Source organism: Mandrillus leucophaeus, unplaced genomic scaffold (assembly GCF_000951045.1).
Source record: "Mandrillus leucophaeus isolate KB7577 unplaced genomic scaffold, Mleu.le_1.0 Scaffold523, whole genome shotgun sequence".
In the NCBI taxonomy this organism is placed as follows: Eukaryota; Metazoa; Chordata; class Mammalia; order Primates; family Cercopithecidae; genus Mandrillus; species Mandrillus leucophaeus.
The window spans coordinates 1,171,197-1,187,416 of NW_012105620.1; the positions used below are offsets into that span (position 1 = coordinate 1,171,197).

The following is a 16,220-nucleotide window of genomic DNA, read 5'->3' on the forward strand; positions in this document are numbered from 1 at the left end:
GTGAAAACCTTCCTCTAAAATTAAAGTAGGTTTAGGAAAACAGACCTTCAAATTCTAACATTCATTTTCCTAAGCAACTGGATCAATTTGCTGATGGGCATAATCTAAGCATATCTGAATACAGACTTTTTCACTCTTTGTAAAACCTGTTTAGGTTCTGCAAACTAAACAGAGGCTGGGAGCGGAAGAGGGTGGGAAGCTTACGTGCAAATTAACAGACGAGAAATGCTCCAGAAGGTTTATTATTTTAAAGCATAACATTAAAAACAAAAAACTATTTTTAAAACCCTGCTAGATTTTATAATGGATTTGTGAATAAAAAATACCCAGGGTTCTTAGAATGGAATAAATATCCTTTTAATAGTTATATATACAAATATACAACTGTTAGCTTTAATTGGCAGCTCTCTTCTTTTTTCTTCTTTTCACTGGCTTTTTACTTGGTGCTTTTTCTTGTTTTGCACTGGTGGTCTGTGTTCTGTGAATAAAGTAAGAATTTACTAAGCGTATGCTTGTTAAGTTTTGGATTATTGAAATAAGAGGCATTTCTTAGTTTTCCAATAGGATATAAAATGTGTAAGACTGGCATCCAAAGAGTTCTATAGATTTTGGTCCTAATTTTTATAAATCACAAGGTAAAGAAATCAGAACAGATGGATCGCTAATGAAAAAGGGACGTCTTTTTGTTTATAGTCATGTGGCAAGATGAGAGTAAAACCAGAGAGCAAACCTCTAGAAGTGTTGAATATATATATATACACATTTGAAATAAACCAGAAATGTGTTACCTTATTTTCTTTGGATTCTTGTCTGGTTCCAAAATGATCATTTCTTCTTCTTCACTATCTGAGAGTATTATGGGAGCATCTTTTTTAAAAAAAGAAAAGAAAAGGGTAAGCAATCTCTTGCAATATTTATTTCTGCACGAGTTTATTTCTATCAGACGTTCTAAAACTCATTGCTGGGGCTGGGGCTGGGCTGGGCGTGGTAGCTCACACTTTTAATCCCCGCATTTTAGTAGGCTGAGGTCATTTTGGTCACCTGAGGTCAGGAGCTTGAGTCCAGCCTGGCCAACATGGTGAAACACCATCTCTATTAAAAACAGAAAAATTAGCCAGTTGTGGTGGCATGTGCTTATAGGCCCAACTACTCATGAGGCTGAGGCATGAGAATCGCTTGAACCAGGGAGGTGGAGGTTGCAGTACCACTGTACTCCAGTCTGGGTGACGAGGAAGACTCCATCCCAAAAAATAAATAAAAATAAGACTATTTGCATATAATAGCCCATGCCACTCTTTAGGTGGAGGCTTACTCTTCTCTTTAAATCAGCTTCTTAGAGCACTCTAGAACTCGTCTGTAACATTTGTTTCTTTAAACTCTTATTTCCTACAGGTGCTCGAATGGCGTGACAATTTGGTACGTCATAATAGAAAAGTTAGGGGGAAATCTATATAGCATCTTTTGTAGAGACAATTGAATTGTTTGTGCTACTCTATTCCTCCAGAAATAGTTCCAGTTTACATTCCAATAAATAAAAGAACCCATTTCCCATATTCCTTTGGCATTGCTGGTATTTTTAATACTGCCCAAAATACAGTAACAAAAAATGCCATGTCATTTTTCTTTAGATTTTATTTGTATTACTATCAGGGCTGACCATGAAAAATATTACTGGCCATTTGTATATTTTGAGTACTGCTCCCTGTCTTTTGCCCATTTTTCTCCTGATCATTAGTTAATGATATACATAAAATGTGAATTAACCCATATCAATTCTTTGTATTTTTAGTTTTCAGTTAGTTTCTCCCTTTCTTCACATGCTTTAGAAAGGCTGTACCTGCTCCATTTTTCCAATTCTTAGGTCTACCTTCATTATATTCAATTGAAAATACTATTCACTGTTAGAAGAATACACTAAACAAACATATAAGGTATATGCAAGTGCAAGGATATTGTTAACAGTGAAAAAATGGAAACAACTTACATCTTCAACAATAAGAGAATTGTTAAACCAACTAGTTATATTCAATGCTACATAAGTCTATGCAGCATTAGCTTACATCACTGCACAGAGAGTAAATAAATACCTGGGACAAGTATTTGGAAGAATTATACCAAATAGAAGTAACCACTGGGAAATTTGAGTAAGGGTCCCAATCAATGGGAAATTTTTTCCTTACCTATTAAGTAAAAAAAAAAAAGCTCAGGCTCTAGTAGTGTTCATAATTTCTCTCTTTGAAAACAGAAGTATTTGTCTTACATTCCTACTAAACATATCACCTTCAGTTTTCCCTGCCAGCCTAGTTCCCAGTTCCTTGTAGGATTTCTGTTCTTACCACATAAGAAAATAAGTCATTATTCTATTACATAGACCAGCAAGAATTTGCTTTTTTTTTTAAGTGAAAATAACCATACACAAAAACAACTTCTTCAGTTCTATGGCTTTCAAAATGCAAGCAACGTCTAGGACTATCAGTATTCTAGTCACTTCTAGAATTTTTTATGTTCTAATACTGCAATGTCTAGTATGGTAGCCACTAGCCACATGTGGCTGCTTAATTTTGTATTAAATAAAATTTAAAATTCAGTTCTCAGTAATACAAACCACATTTCAAGTGTTCAATAGCCACGTGGAGCTAGTGGCTGCTATACCAGTGTAATGTTTCTATCCCAGAAAGTTTTATTTAGACAGTATTACATGTTCCGATAAAGGATGGGCTTTTTGTTTCAGTCTAGAAACCACAAAAAAAGACAGCACGGAGGAATAAGATCTTCCAGAAACTCATTCCCTTAAAACCCACCCAAATACATTACAAAAAAAAATTTTTTTTAATTAAAAATGTCACTATCATTTTATGCCAAAGTGTACCACTACTCTACAAAGATATGCATATTCTTTTAGAAAGTAGTGTTAGTACTGCAGTTAGCCACGATAATTTAGTTGAAATTTAAATCACAATATTTAGCCCCTCTAAAAATGCAATACTTATATCCCTATATTTAACTATATATCTATATTCTCTCTATATAGTATCCTGTATGTTATCTAGTATACATCTCTATATAGCTGATATGCTATATATTACTATATATAGTGATAATATAAATATACACATTTTATGCATTATTGTATATATAACTATACGGTAATACTATATATATGTAATATATAGTGATAAGTGTGCCACAAAGTGTCACCTACCTTGGCTTCCAATATCAGACACTTCTACTCCAGTGTCCATTTTTATACTATCAAGAATGATAGCTTCATCACCACCGCCTTCATCATCTTCCTTCTCAGACTCTTCAAGATCACCCCAGGAGTTTTCTACTCCCTCTCCAATTTGGGCAGTTCCAGGAGTCCACAGCACAGGTGTAGAAACACTTAACAAGTTAAGAAAACTGAGTAACAAAAATATTGCTATTTGATGGACTGTTGAAAAAGATGAGAATGAAAGTTTTCTTCTTGTAAGATTGATTCAAGTGTGCCTCAAGTTCCTAGGGAAAAAAAAAACTTAATATAGCTACACTATGGATGGCTGAACAATGAAGAAGAAAAAATAACTCAGGCAAGATTTTATGGATGCAATTAATAAGAAATGTGAAGAGACAGCTTCAACATTTTAGTTACAGTACAAAATTAAATTGGTCCTTAAAACAATCTGGTTTTTCCAGGATAACTGAAGAGAAGCTGAATGTTATACCATCAACAGAATATGACTCACATCACTATCTTGTATTTTAAGTGTTTTCTCTAACAAAGTACAGTGTTTACAAAAACTAATTTCAGTATACACATCCTTCATATAGCCTAATATTATAATGCCAAGTGTTATGAATCTTGTTACTGCAAAAACCACCAAATAAAGATACACTTCTGAAGGAGGTTCTGCTTCAGCAATGATTTCTTCTGCTTTTTCTTCTACATCCGAGGTATCAATAGGGGCCTTTTCCATTTTAAATGCTGTGATCCTTTGATTTGCTATAGACTCTGCAAAACCAAACTTTCCACCTTCTTTCCTGTATGTGGGGGGTTTTTTGGTGGGAAGGAAGCGGGAGGAAGGTAACAGATTAGACAGAAGACAGGAAGGGAAAAAAAACTATTATTTTATCCTTTGGTGGATGAAAAATATTGAAAGAGAGTTAGTTTATCTAACTTAACCTCACCAATTTATTATGCCTAACAAGAGCCAATAGCATAATCATTTATTAAACCATGTGCCAGACCATGTGCTAGGTGCTTAAAATACACTATTCTCTAACCCTCAAATCAGCCCTACCAGGTAGTGTTAATATCCCATACTATAGAAGAGGACACTGAAATGCTGGGTTATATATCTTGCTTAAGATAGCACAGTAAGAAGTAGAGATGGGAATCAACCTGTTTCCTTACATTAATTTGAGTTACTAGATTATTTTTATCCTAAGAAAATGTTAAAGAAAAATCTTATGTCTCCAGGTGTGGTGGTTCATACCTGTAATCCTAATATTTTGGGAGGCCCAGGTGGGTGGATCACCTGAGGTCAGGAGTTTGAGACTGGCCTGACCAACATGGCGAAACCCCATCCCTACTAAAAATACAAAAATTAGCCGGACATGGTGGTATGCATCTGTAATCTCAGCTATTTGGGAGGCTGAGGCAGGAGAATCACTTGAAGCCATGAGGCAGATGCTGCAGTGAGCCGAGATTGCACAAATGCACTATAGCCTAGGTGACAGAGTGAGACTCCATCTCAAAAAACAAACAAAAATCTTACATGATTTTTCAATAGTTATATTTAAATTGCAGAAAATATAGTAAGTCCAATCAACTTTCTAAAAACACACTAAGTAGTACACTCAATTGCGATTAACAAATAAGGAAAGATCAAGTGTGAAATTTATATGGTTGCCCTTGTTCAAGGAAAATCCTTAAGAGAAAAAATACATTAAAAGACCATTTAGGGCCATTTCCTGTTCCCTGTGTTGTGTCTTGGGGCCTGCAGCAATGAAGACCTCTCGCTCTTAGGCGGGTCTTTCTTCTTCATTGTTCTGGAATTCTGGACTTGACCCAGCGTTAAATTCCCATCTGTGATGCATTTTGCAATAAGTGGGTTTGATGCCAACACCCTGAAAGATATCCTCATAAAACAAGAATCACCAGCTCCCACACAAAGTAAAAACTGTGATCCTAATTTTAGCAGTGTTAATAAGGAGCAACTATCCACGAGTCACTGCATCAATAATGCTTGTGTTATAACATCCTCTCCTCCCTAAGGCACAGCAGCAAGTGACACATACTTGTCTGGAAACCAGTTTCATTAATACTTTTATTGTGTCTGTCCAAAGATGAGTAGAAATATCTGTTACCAGTTTCACTACCTTTCGGAGTTTTGGATAACATATCTATACCATGGTATTTACACTTTTTAATGAGTTAATTTTAAGTGAAATTGCCATTCTAACTTTGTGAAATCAAGTTCATGCATAATAAAGTTTGCCTATACTAAAAAAAAAAAAAGTAAATATTTAAAAAATGAAAATAAAAGACCATTTAGTTCTGGAAAAGTTACTTACCTTACTTTTTGGTCATTCTCCAAAGCTTTCAATATTAGCTCTGTAATTTCTGCTACTTTCACACCAGCGATTTTACTGCATCTCAAAACCTATTTATAAAAGTGAATTATGTTGTTTAAAGACGGTAAACCAAATGGTTTTCTCTAACGAAACTAAAACCATGAAATTAATTTTTCTACCTTTATAAATTTAAGCCTGGCTTTTCCAAACATGAATACAATGTAAACACAGATTAAGGCAAGATGTGAAAGTTGTTTTAAGATATGTGAAGGACTATCACATTATGGGAACAGACACAAAAACTTTCTTACACAACAGTATAAATACTAATACCATGGAAGAAACCACAGACACATATGCTCCAGGATGCACTAACTTCCTTTCTTTGTGAGTAATCTGGGTAGTACTTGTGATGCTGGTAAAGATGATGATGATACCAGAAACTAACATTTATTGCACTTAGTATATACTAGACACTGTGCAATATATCTATCTTTATATCCTTATAACAACAAGGTGTTGGCAATAACATCATTCCTTATTTTACAGATAAAGAAAGTGAGACCCAAAGATATAAAATCATTTGCCCAAGATCAGCTAGTACGGGGGCAGAACTAGAATTCAAATTAAAGCAGCTTTTAATCACCTACACTGTATGCTATATGGAGATCTATTTTCTAAAAGCTCCCATGTGAATCTGATATGTAGCTGGGTTTCAGAACTACTGCCAATTGTACCCAAATCCTAAAAATAAAACTATCTTTTTACATAATTTCTACTATTGGATGTTTAAAAACTTTTATTTGCTCTTGAGACAGGGTCTTATTCTGTAGCCCAGGCTGGAATGCAGTGGCACGATCTCAGCTCACTCAACCTCCACCTCTTGGGCTCAAGCAATCTTCCCACCTCAGCCTCCCAAGTGGCCGGGACCACAGGCATGCATCACCAAGCTCGGCTAATATTTATTTATTTATTCATTTATATTTTCAGATGGAATTTGGCTCTTGTTGCTCAGACTGGAGTGCAATGGCACGATCTCAGCTCACTGCAACCTCTGCCTCCCATATTCAAGAGATTCTCCTGCCTCAGCCTCCCAAATAGCTGGGATTACAGGTGTGTGCCAGCCACCACGCCCAGCTAATTTTGTATTTTTAGTAGAGATGGGTTTCACCATGTTGGCCAGGCTGGTCTTGAACTCCTGACCTCAAGTGATCCACCAGCCATGGCCTCCCAAAGTGCTGGGATTACAGGCGTGAGCCACCATGCCCGGCCACTTTTTTTTTTTAATAGGGATATAAACCTTTTTCTTCACTAGACCCTGCTTCTAGATGGAAGGGTCAGACTCTAGCAGGCCAGACATGGGAGCACCAAGGTAGGAAGGAGGAGGATACTTCATAGCCACCAGTCAACAGAATGTATTTAATAGTGACAATACTGAAACCACATCCTAACACATCCTAGAATCAATCACTAGAAGTATCCCCATTGGATTTTTGTTAAAAGACAAAAAAAGCATCTACAGAGAAGCAATCTATTCTTAATGGGACATTAATCAAAGCACTAACTTGATCTTTTAGTAGCATTATCCCACCACTGGACTGGATAGTACAAATCTCTCGATGTTTGTTCATGGCAATCACCAGTAAGCCATCCATCACACGTTCTTCTCGTTCATTGGGATCCACCAATAAGTATGTTCTGAAACGAATGTTAAATGGACCTGAACAAATCTGAGACCGAATGCTTACCATTTCTTGGGTAATGAATTTTTAAAAGATGACATCAATAAAGTCAACAGAGAATAAAGGTCTGAGCCTATAGATTTGGGTCACTGAAATGGGGAAAGAGACAAGAAAATTATTGTGTTTATGAACACAAATGAATGCTAAGTGGGTATCTCTAGTTATTACAATGAAATCACATTAAATTCAGATTGGATTTACTTAAATGATCATCTAAACATAATGCTATCTCTTTGATTAAATGACTTCTGGCTCATTAATAAAAATTTAGATAATGTTAATTTGGCTAACCCTAAAGTTGCCCTAATGTCCTATACTCCAAAGTTCTACTGTGTTCTGCTAATGGCTCATGAAAAAAAATACTGTCTATTTCTGCACTGTCCGGTACACTCATCAACAGTCACCTGTGGTTACTGAGTCCTTGAAATGTAATCAGAGTATGTAAAATATTGGATTTCAGAGACTTAGTGGAAATAAAAGAATGTAGACTTAGTGGAAATAAAAGAATGTAGACTATCTCATGACTAATTACTAAAATACTGATTATTTCATTTTATTTCATTAAAATGAAAATATATTCATTAAAATATATAAAAATTAATTTTACCTTTTTAATGTGACTACTAAAAATATAACTACTTAAAATATAAGTAGTCACATTAAAAATTTTGAATTACATATATGAGGCCAGGCATGATGGCTCATGCTTGTAAGCCCAGCACTTGGGGAGGTCAAGACTGCAGGATCACTTGAGCTCATGAGTTTGGGACCAGCCTGGGCAACAAGGTGAGACTCTGTCTCTACAAAAAAAAAAATTATTTTTTAATTAGCTGGGTATGCCACACACCTATAGTCCCAGCTACTTGGAAGGCTGAGGTGGGAGGATCACTTGAGTTCAGAAGTTGGGAGGCTGCAGTGAGCTATGATCACACCACTGCACTCCAGCCTGGGTGACAGTGAGACCCTGTCGCAAAAAAATAAAAAAAAAATTAAAAAGTAACAAAGACTGCACATGGTGGCTCAAGCCTATAATCCCAGCACTTCGGGAGGTGGACATGGGCGGATCACTTGAGCCCAGGAGCTTCAGACCATCCTGGGCAACACAGTGAAATCCCATCTCGACAAAAAATAAATAAGCTGGGCATGATGTGCACCTGTGGTCCCAGCTACTCAGGAGTCTGAGGCAGGAGAATCACTTGAGCCTGAGAGGTTGAGGCTGCAATAAGCCACGATCTCGCCACTGCACTCAAGCCTGGGTGACAGAGGGAGACCTTGTCTTAAAAAAAAGAAAAAAAAAAAGAAAAAGAAACAGCCAGGCATGGTGGCTCATCCCTGTAATCCAGCATTTTGGGAGGCTGAGGTAGTCAGATCACTTTTGAGCTCAGGAGTTCCAGACCAGTCTGGGCAATATGGCAAAACCTCTTTTTCACAAAAAACACAAAAATTAGCTAGGCATGGTGGTGCACGCCTGTAGTCTCAACTACTCAGAAGGCTGAGGCTGAAGAATTGCTTGAGCCCAGAAAGCAGAGGTTGTAGTGAGCAAAAATCGCACTGCTATACTCCAGCTTAGGCAACAAAGCCAGACCTCATCTCAAAAAAAAAAAAAAAAAAAAAGGAAAATAAGAAAATTATATATAGGGTTCACATTTTATTTCTACTGGACAATGCTGGCCCATTTTCCTCTGATGAAACTCTACACTTACAATCACTAAAACTTGAAAGTTTTTCTCTAGTCCTTGTACACAACACTGTGTGAAATATTTTTATCTTCCCTTGTTTCTAAAAGAATTTAAGGCTCAAGTTTTCATTTGAAAGTACCATTAAATGGACCTGAAAAACTCCAAGTTTTCAGCCACAGAAGGATTTAGCAGTTAAGTAAACTCTGGAAAACTGAATAACATTAGATTTTTTTCCTCCAGTTTGTGAACCATCCCGTCTTGTAACTGACTCCTAGAACTACTCCATCTAATATGCTCCAAAGTCCCCCGTCTTCCAATAACCCACAGTAATTGTCATCCCACTTTCCCAAATTAGAGCCTAGCATGTAATTCTCTTAACCCCTGTACATCCTTAGGAAACATAAAACACTACCATGCCATAGTAAACTCCTAAGTTTATAAGTATGCCATGAAAAGAAAAACGTTGAGAAGTATCTTCATCATAGTATAAAAGTTTTGTTACTTCTATTGAGAAAGCTCTTTGCCAACTAATGCCCTTACAAAGAAAGAAAGGAACTATAAGGTGTTTTAATATTAAGGGAAGTATTTAATATTAACATGACATACTTGAGTAGAACAGTAAAATTCCTAGCTGCATTTGTAATTTTGGCCCATAACAAGGCGAGGCTTACCCTTGCTGGAAAAAGGCAAAACTGACACAAATGGGCATGTGGTGGATACTTAATGGTACAGGATCACGCTCTTCAGGTGTATACTGTTTCAAAAGAAAATGTTTAATAATTATAGTCACTAAGTTATGAACATACAAAAAAACATCTTGCACATCAAATACTAAAATAAAAATGAAGTTCCTTTATTCCTTTGACTACCCAAATAACTTCTTTTATATTAACAATTACCTGTTTGATTTTGCCACTCATGTTCCTCAAACTGTACAACTTTTTCAAAAACCTTTTTCAAAAATTTACTGACATACATATAATTTACATCCCATAAAATCCACTTTTTTTTTGAGACGAAGTTTGTTGCCCAGGCTGGAGTGCAGTGGTACAATCTCAGCTCACCGCAACCTGCCCCTCCCGGGTTCAAGCGATTCTCGTGTCTCAGCCTCCCGAGTAGCTGGGATTACAGGCATGTGCCACCATGCCAGGCTAATTTTGTATTTTTAGTAGAGACGGGGTTTCTCCACATTGGTCAGGCTGGTCTTAAACTCCCGACCTCAGGTGATCCACCTGCCTCGGCCACTCAAAGTGCTGGCATTACAGGTGTGAGCCACCGCGCCCAGCCAAAACCCACTCATTTTAAGTATATGATTCAATTTTTAGTAAATGTATAGTTATGGATATATTTATGGACTCATCACCACAATCTAGTTTTTTAACATTTCCATTACTCCCCAAAATTCCTTTGAATCTGTCTGTAGTCCATAGGAGTCTGGTGTACTCCCACCCTAGCCCCAAGGAACCACTGATCTATCTTATTTCTGTCTCTGTAAATCTGACTTTCTGAGCATTCTATATAAATGGAAAAAAAAATTGTAATGTTTTGCGCCTGGCTTCTTTCAACTCAGCATGCTTCATGCACCTTGCAGCATTTGTCAGTAGCTCAGTTCTTTTCATTACTAACAGTATTTCATTATTTGTATATATGACATTTTATTTATCTACTCACCAGCTGAACATTCGAATTGTTTCCAGTTTCTGGCAAATACATGATGCTATGAATATTTGCATTCAAGTCTCTGAACACAATAAGCTCTTATTCCTCCTGTAGATTCTCAGGCATGGAATTGCTAGAATTTTTTTTTTCCAATTTTAAGCCATTGCAATTTGTATTAATATTATAAAGTCGGCCGGGGGCGGTGGCTCACATCTGTAATCCCAGCACTTCGGAAGGCCGATGCAGGCGAGGTTGGGACTTTGAGACCAGCCTGACCAACACGGAGACACCCTGTCTCTACTAAAAATACAAAATTAGCCAGGCGTGGTTGTGCATGCCTGTAGTTCCAGCTACTTGGGAGGCTGAGGCAGGAAAACCGCTTGAACCCGGGAGGCAGATGTTGCAGTGGGCTGAGATCACATCATTGTACTCCAGCCTGGGCAACAAGAGTGAAACTCTTGTCTCAAAAAAAAAAAAATTACAAGGTCAAATCTGCTGAAAGATGTACATATAAGAGAGGAGTATTTTCAGCTGGCCATGGTGGCTCACGCCTGTAATCCCAACCCTTTGAGAGGCCGAGGTGGGAGAATCACTTGAGCCCAGGAGTTCAAGACCAGCCTGGGCAATTTGGTGAAACCATATCTCTACAAAAAACACAAAAATTAGTCAAGCGGGTGGCACACACCTGTAGTCCCCGCTACTCAAGAGACTGAGGTGGGAGGATTGCTTAAGTTCAAGAGGCAGAGGGTACAGTGAGCCGAGATCATGCCACTGCACCCCAGCCTGGACAACAGAGACCCTGTCTGGAAAAAAAAAAAAAAAGAGTATTTCCTTCTAATGTTATTTTTCTGAATATAGAATGTTGTCTACACTTAAAACTTAAGAAAGCTGCCAAACTTTTCCAACATGGCTGTACCATTTTACATTCCCACTAGCAATAACACCACAGTATTCTTTAATTGATCTTTCAAGTGTAGTAATCGCTTTCTACTTTTTTTTCACTTCCTTATATAAACTCTCTCCTCTAAAAGAATATTACCTCTACTGTTAATAAACCTTTGTCCCTACTTCTCACTTTTTAACGGTTCTGCTCCAGTCTACTGCCCAAAAGCAAAATTATGAATCATTGTTTAGAAAATCTGGGCATCTGATGTGTCCTTTTGCAACTTCAGGATTCAAACTACAACTACGGTGCACTTTCATTATTCTAGCATGTAATTTATATAAATTAAAACTGACATACTCAGAACAAAAGATAAAGAAAATGTAGGTCAATGGTTTTCAAAATGTGCTCCCTGGACCAGCAACATCAGTATTACCTAAGAACTCAAAGTTAGAAGTACAAATTCTTAAGTCGTAGCCCTGTTTCACTTTGGGAGTAGAGTTTAGCAATATGTTTTAACAAGCCCTCCGGGTATTTCTGATGGACTTTCATCAGCTCTTTGCCTAATGAACAAACGTCCTGGAGACAAATATGAATCTGCTGATTCCTCAGTGCTTTTCAGCTATTGCATACCTCTTGCAGGGTAAGCATCTCACTGTGCTGAGATTCATTTATTTTTCACACATATGGCCCTTAAACATAAGTCAAACACTTCATCTAATGCTCAATCCAAAATAGTCATCTAATTCTATTCTGGAAAACCACGCTACAGTATGTTCTTACTGACAAATGTTTCAATAGAGGAACTGTTAAGAGATTTCAAGGGCAATTTTGACCATATGCAGTTTTAGTCTTATGAACAAATTTTTAGAACCTACCCAATTGCCATCTACAACATAACTTCACTAAAAACAAGTTTCCTGCACATTTAGGACCCTCCTCATTCATTCGTATCAAGGATCCTGGTTCACATAAGAGCTTACCAGTGTTACTTCATCTCCTTGGACAGAGACATCAGGTCTTCGGAAGTGACATAAAGCCACGATTGCAGCAATGCTGGCAGCATCAATAATATTTCCATCATGATTTAATAAATGTAGGTCTACACGTATTTGCCAAACCTGATAGTGAATTTAAAATAAAATAAATCCTGATTACAACCAGTGGCTATTTATCAAGAAAAGTAACATTGTGCACAAAGTAATTTTTCTTGCTGTTAAAACATGCAGTTACTCCTTCTAGTTTGTTAACAAAAAATGTATTTTAGAAAATTTAAGCCAAACATCTGAAATACTATGTGAGTCGTTTAATCATAGAACACATACTTTAAATAGACAGAACTACTCTAATGTTTAATACTAAGATTTTCCTAACCTCAAATCTAATTACATTTTTATCATGTCTGTTAAAAACCACAAACTCTAGGTCAGGCACAGTGGCATTCACCTGTAATCCCAGCACTTTGGGAGGCGAAGATGGGAGAATTGCTTGAGCCTAGGAGTTCGAGACCAGCCTGGGCAACACAGCAAGACCCTATCTCTACGAAAAAAAAGTTTTTTAGTTAGCTGGGTGGAGTGGCATGCGCCTGTAGTCCTAGCTATTCGGGAGGCTAAGGAGAGAGGATCCCTTGAGCCCAGGAGTTTAAGGTTACAGTGAGCTATAATAACACCACTGCACTCCTGCCTGGACGAAAGTGTCACTGTCCCTAACTGAAAATAATGAATATTTTCAAAAATTAAAAAACGTTAACCTTTTAGGTTTTGTGATATTTTTAATAACCTTACAAGTAATGCAAATAGGAAGTATTATACTTAGGTATGGAATATGGAAAGCTAAATGACTTCTCTGGAATAAAAATGCTTGTCAAAATACCCTAATCAAGAATCAAATTCTGGCCAGGCACAGTAGCTCACGCCTATAATCCCAGCACTTTGGGAGGCCAAGGTAGGTGGATCACTTGAGGTCTGGAGTTCAAGACCAGTCTGATGGTGAAACCCCATCTCTACTAAAAATACAAAAATTAGCCGGGCGTGGTGGCAGGCGCCTGTAGTTCCAGCTGCTCAGAAAGCTGAGTGGGAGAATTGCTTGAACAGGGGAGGCAGAGGATGCAGTGAGCTGAGATTATACCACTGCACTCCAGCCTGGGCAACAGAGTGAGACTCTGTCTCAAAAAAAAGAATAAAATTCTAATATCCTAATGCAGCACAATTTATTGGGACTAAGATTTTCAAAATTATCCCTGCCACTGACATGGTGTGGCCCTGTGTAAATCGATAAACCTATCCAAATGAAGGATTTCTTCTGTTCTTGAGTTCTGCATGAAAAAGGAAAACTACCTGCTTCTATGAACACATGCAGATAAGAAAATGAGATTATATGAAAAAGCCACAAATTGTTTGAATAAAATATTTTTACACAAAAATCTAAGTTGCTATTTTCACCCTTTTAGGATAATGCTTTTTATCCCTTCAGAGAGATAGAGGTGGCACAAAGTTCTAAGGGTATCACTCAAGAACATCTGAAGTGAAGTGAATCAGTACAAAACTTGAGTTGACTAAAGTTCTGAGAATAAAAGCTCAGACACCGGGATCCATGAATCAACAGTATTCATCCTAAGATTAAGAATTATGGGCATATTCCCCACCTTTTCACCAGCAACAACACAGAGAGATTCAGTGTCTATACACTTCGAATTTCTTAGACATCTTTCCAAGAGTCGATTCAACTTCACCAAGAGATCTGACTGCCTATAATAAGAAAATAGGAATGGGCTACTGTCATGAAATATAACACCAGGTATTAAAACAAAAGCTCATTGCTGTTAGGTTCTCCTATGACTAAAGCAGCTTAAGAAAAAGATTTAAATACCTGCCAGGTTCGAAAGCTGGAGCAGCCATCTGAGAGAGTTCAAGGTTAAAAAAAAGAATACCTTCTGTTGCCCTATTGAGTTTTGGAGACACAAGTTCACAGGAAACCTGTCCAAGAACTCTGCAAAGATAAAGTACAAAGTATTAACTAAATTGACTCTCCTTCCAAAAAAAAAAATCTGAAACAGATCACAAGTTTCAATCTTAATGTGAGTAATATCATAGTCAGCCAGATAAATCATAGGAAGTAAAAAATATATGTAAAGTATAATATACACAGAAATAAAACATAAATTGGTGCAACTAAAAACACGACAGAAAAAGCACCTCTCTTATTACAATGTTTACTATTCCACAGATTGTTCTAAAAAATCAATGACCTTTACCTCTAAAGCAAGTATTTATTGATACAAGATGGCATGAAAACTTGAGATTTAAGTGTTTTCACATGCCATAGTTCACCACCATTAACTGACCAAATAGCCTTACAACTTTCAAATGAATATTTGAAAACCTAACTTTCATGTCACTCGAAAAACAGGAAATCAGGATGTACACTTAATGACAAGATGCTCAAGATCTCTATATTGGTGTGAGAAACAAATTCGATATGAGCACTACTGGTTGTCTACACGATTTACAGAAGTCAGAACTATGTGATAGGTGACAGAAAATACGTTTATGATTAAAAAGTTCAAGTGTGACCACAAAATCAAAAAATCTTGCACAAAAAATACTTATTTTTGTCAGCTAAACAAAGAATACTGTGCAGACTTCTTAGCTGCTTTACAAACAACCGAGTCAATAAGGTCTTTTTTCAAACTTCTCCCTTTTCAATGTGTTATCTCATTTAAATCCTGTTACCTTGTTTTGCCAAGTTCCACAATGCAGCATCCGTAATCTGTTCCAAATGAGATCCTGATGTTCCTATAATCATAGGTTTGTCTGCCATCCAGCCGCTGTTAAGCACAAATTCATTCATTCATTTATTCCTTCAACAAGTATGTCTTAAGCAACTACTTTTTGTCTGGCCCTGGGCTAAGCACTTGGGGGAAAGTGGAATCCTAACCACCCCGCCCATACAGGAAAGTGGAAACTACAGCACGGACAACTGCTGGGGTGACTAGAGACTTGAAAAGAACCTGTCGAAAAAAAATAAAGCCTGGGGAATGGGGTGAACGTGCCGGTCGTTCCCCTAATGGCTCCCCCGGCCCAGGCGGGCCAGGTATGAGTCCACACCTTGAGACCCGGGCGCCCATGCAGCGCGCAATTCTGCGGGGACCAAACCATACCTTCTTTTCTTCGATGGCACGGAGTAGGAAGCGGCGTTCGCAGTTTGAGAGTGGCGTTTCCTTCATGGTGTTGGGTCACCGGCCCCACAGGCACCAGAATCCGCGGGAAAAACGGAAACTGACTTTTCCTTACGCGCCGCTGCCGGTCCCGAGGCGCAGGAAAATTTCGTCATCAAAACGCGGCGGCAGGAAATAGGCAAGGGCTTGGGCAGTCGCTACTGCGCAGACTCAAAGCGTGATTGGGGCGGGCCAGCGGTCAGCAAGAAGCCAGTGCGGCTTAGGGAGGGCGTTTCTGAACGTGAAATTGCGTTTCTTTTCTCATAAAATGCGGAGGAGAAAAGGATACTCAAAATAACCATCAGAGTGGTAGAAATTAATATCAGTAGACCGCTCTCACACTTCACCGTTCTCTCAGTCCTCTTGCGAGGTGGAGACTAGAGAGATACTACTGCAATTTCACAGATGAGTTGACATTGGCCCCTAGAAAGCCGCAGATGCAGGATTTGGAGCATATTAAATGAACAAACACTGGAATGAGGCGG

At 37.9% G+C, this 16,220-nt stretch overlaps 1 protein-coding gene across 3 annotated transcripts; it reads right to left on the reverse strand.

Annotated features, from left to right (window-relative positions):
* Positions 1-226: 226 nt before the first annotated feature.
* On the reverse strand, positions 227-15,877 carry EXOSC9 (exosome component 9). 3 transcript variants are annotated; one of them, XM_011996769.1, is made up of 13 exons: positions 15,679-15,877; positions 15,251-15,345; positions 14,388-14,507; positions 14,164-14,266; positions 12,503-12,640; positions 9,649-9,731; positions 7,122-7,254; positions 5,557-5,645; positions 3,874-4,020; positions 3,203-3,384; positions 1,042-1,092; positions 789-867; positions 227-478 (listed from the first exon to the last, which is right to left on the reverse strand). In XM_011996769.1, the coding sequence occupies exons 1-13, from the start codon at positions 15,742-15,744 to the stop codon at positions 394-396; spliced, it is 1,371 nt and encodes a 456-aa protein (XP_011852159.1). In that variant the 5' UTR covers positions 15,745-15,877; the 3' UTR covers positions 227-393. The 3 variants fall into 3 exon arrangements, with proteins under 3 accessions (XP_011852159.1, XP_011852160.1, XP_011852161.1); XM_011996770.1 differs by lacking the exon at positions 1,042-1,092 and having other exon boundaries at positions 333-478; XM_011996771.1 differs by lacking the exons at positions 227-478; positions 789-867; positions 1,042-1,092 and adding an exon at positions 1,301-1,914.
* Between the last annotated feature and the right edge of the window lie 343 nt (positions 15,878-16,220).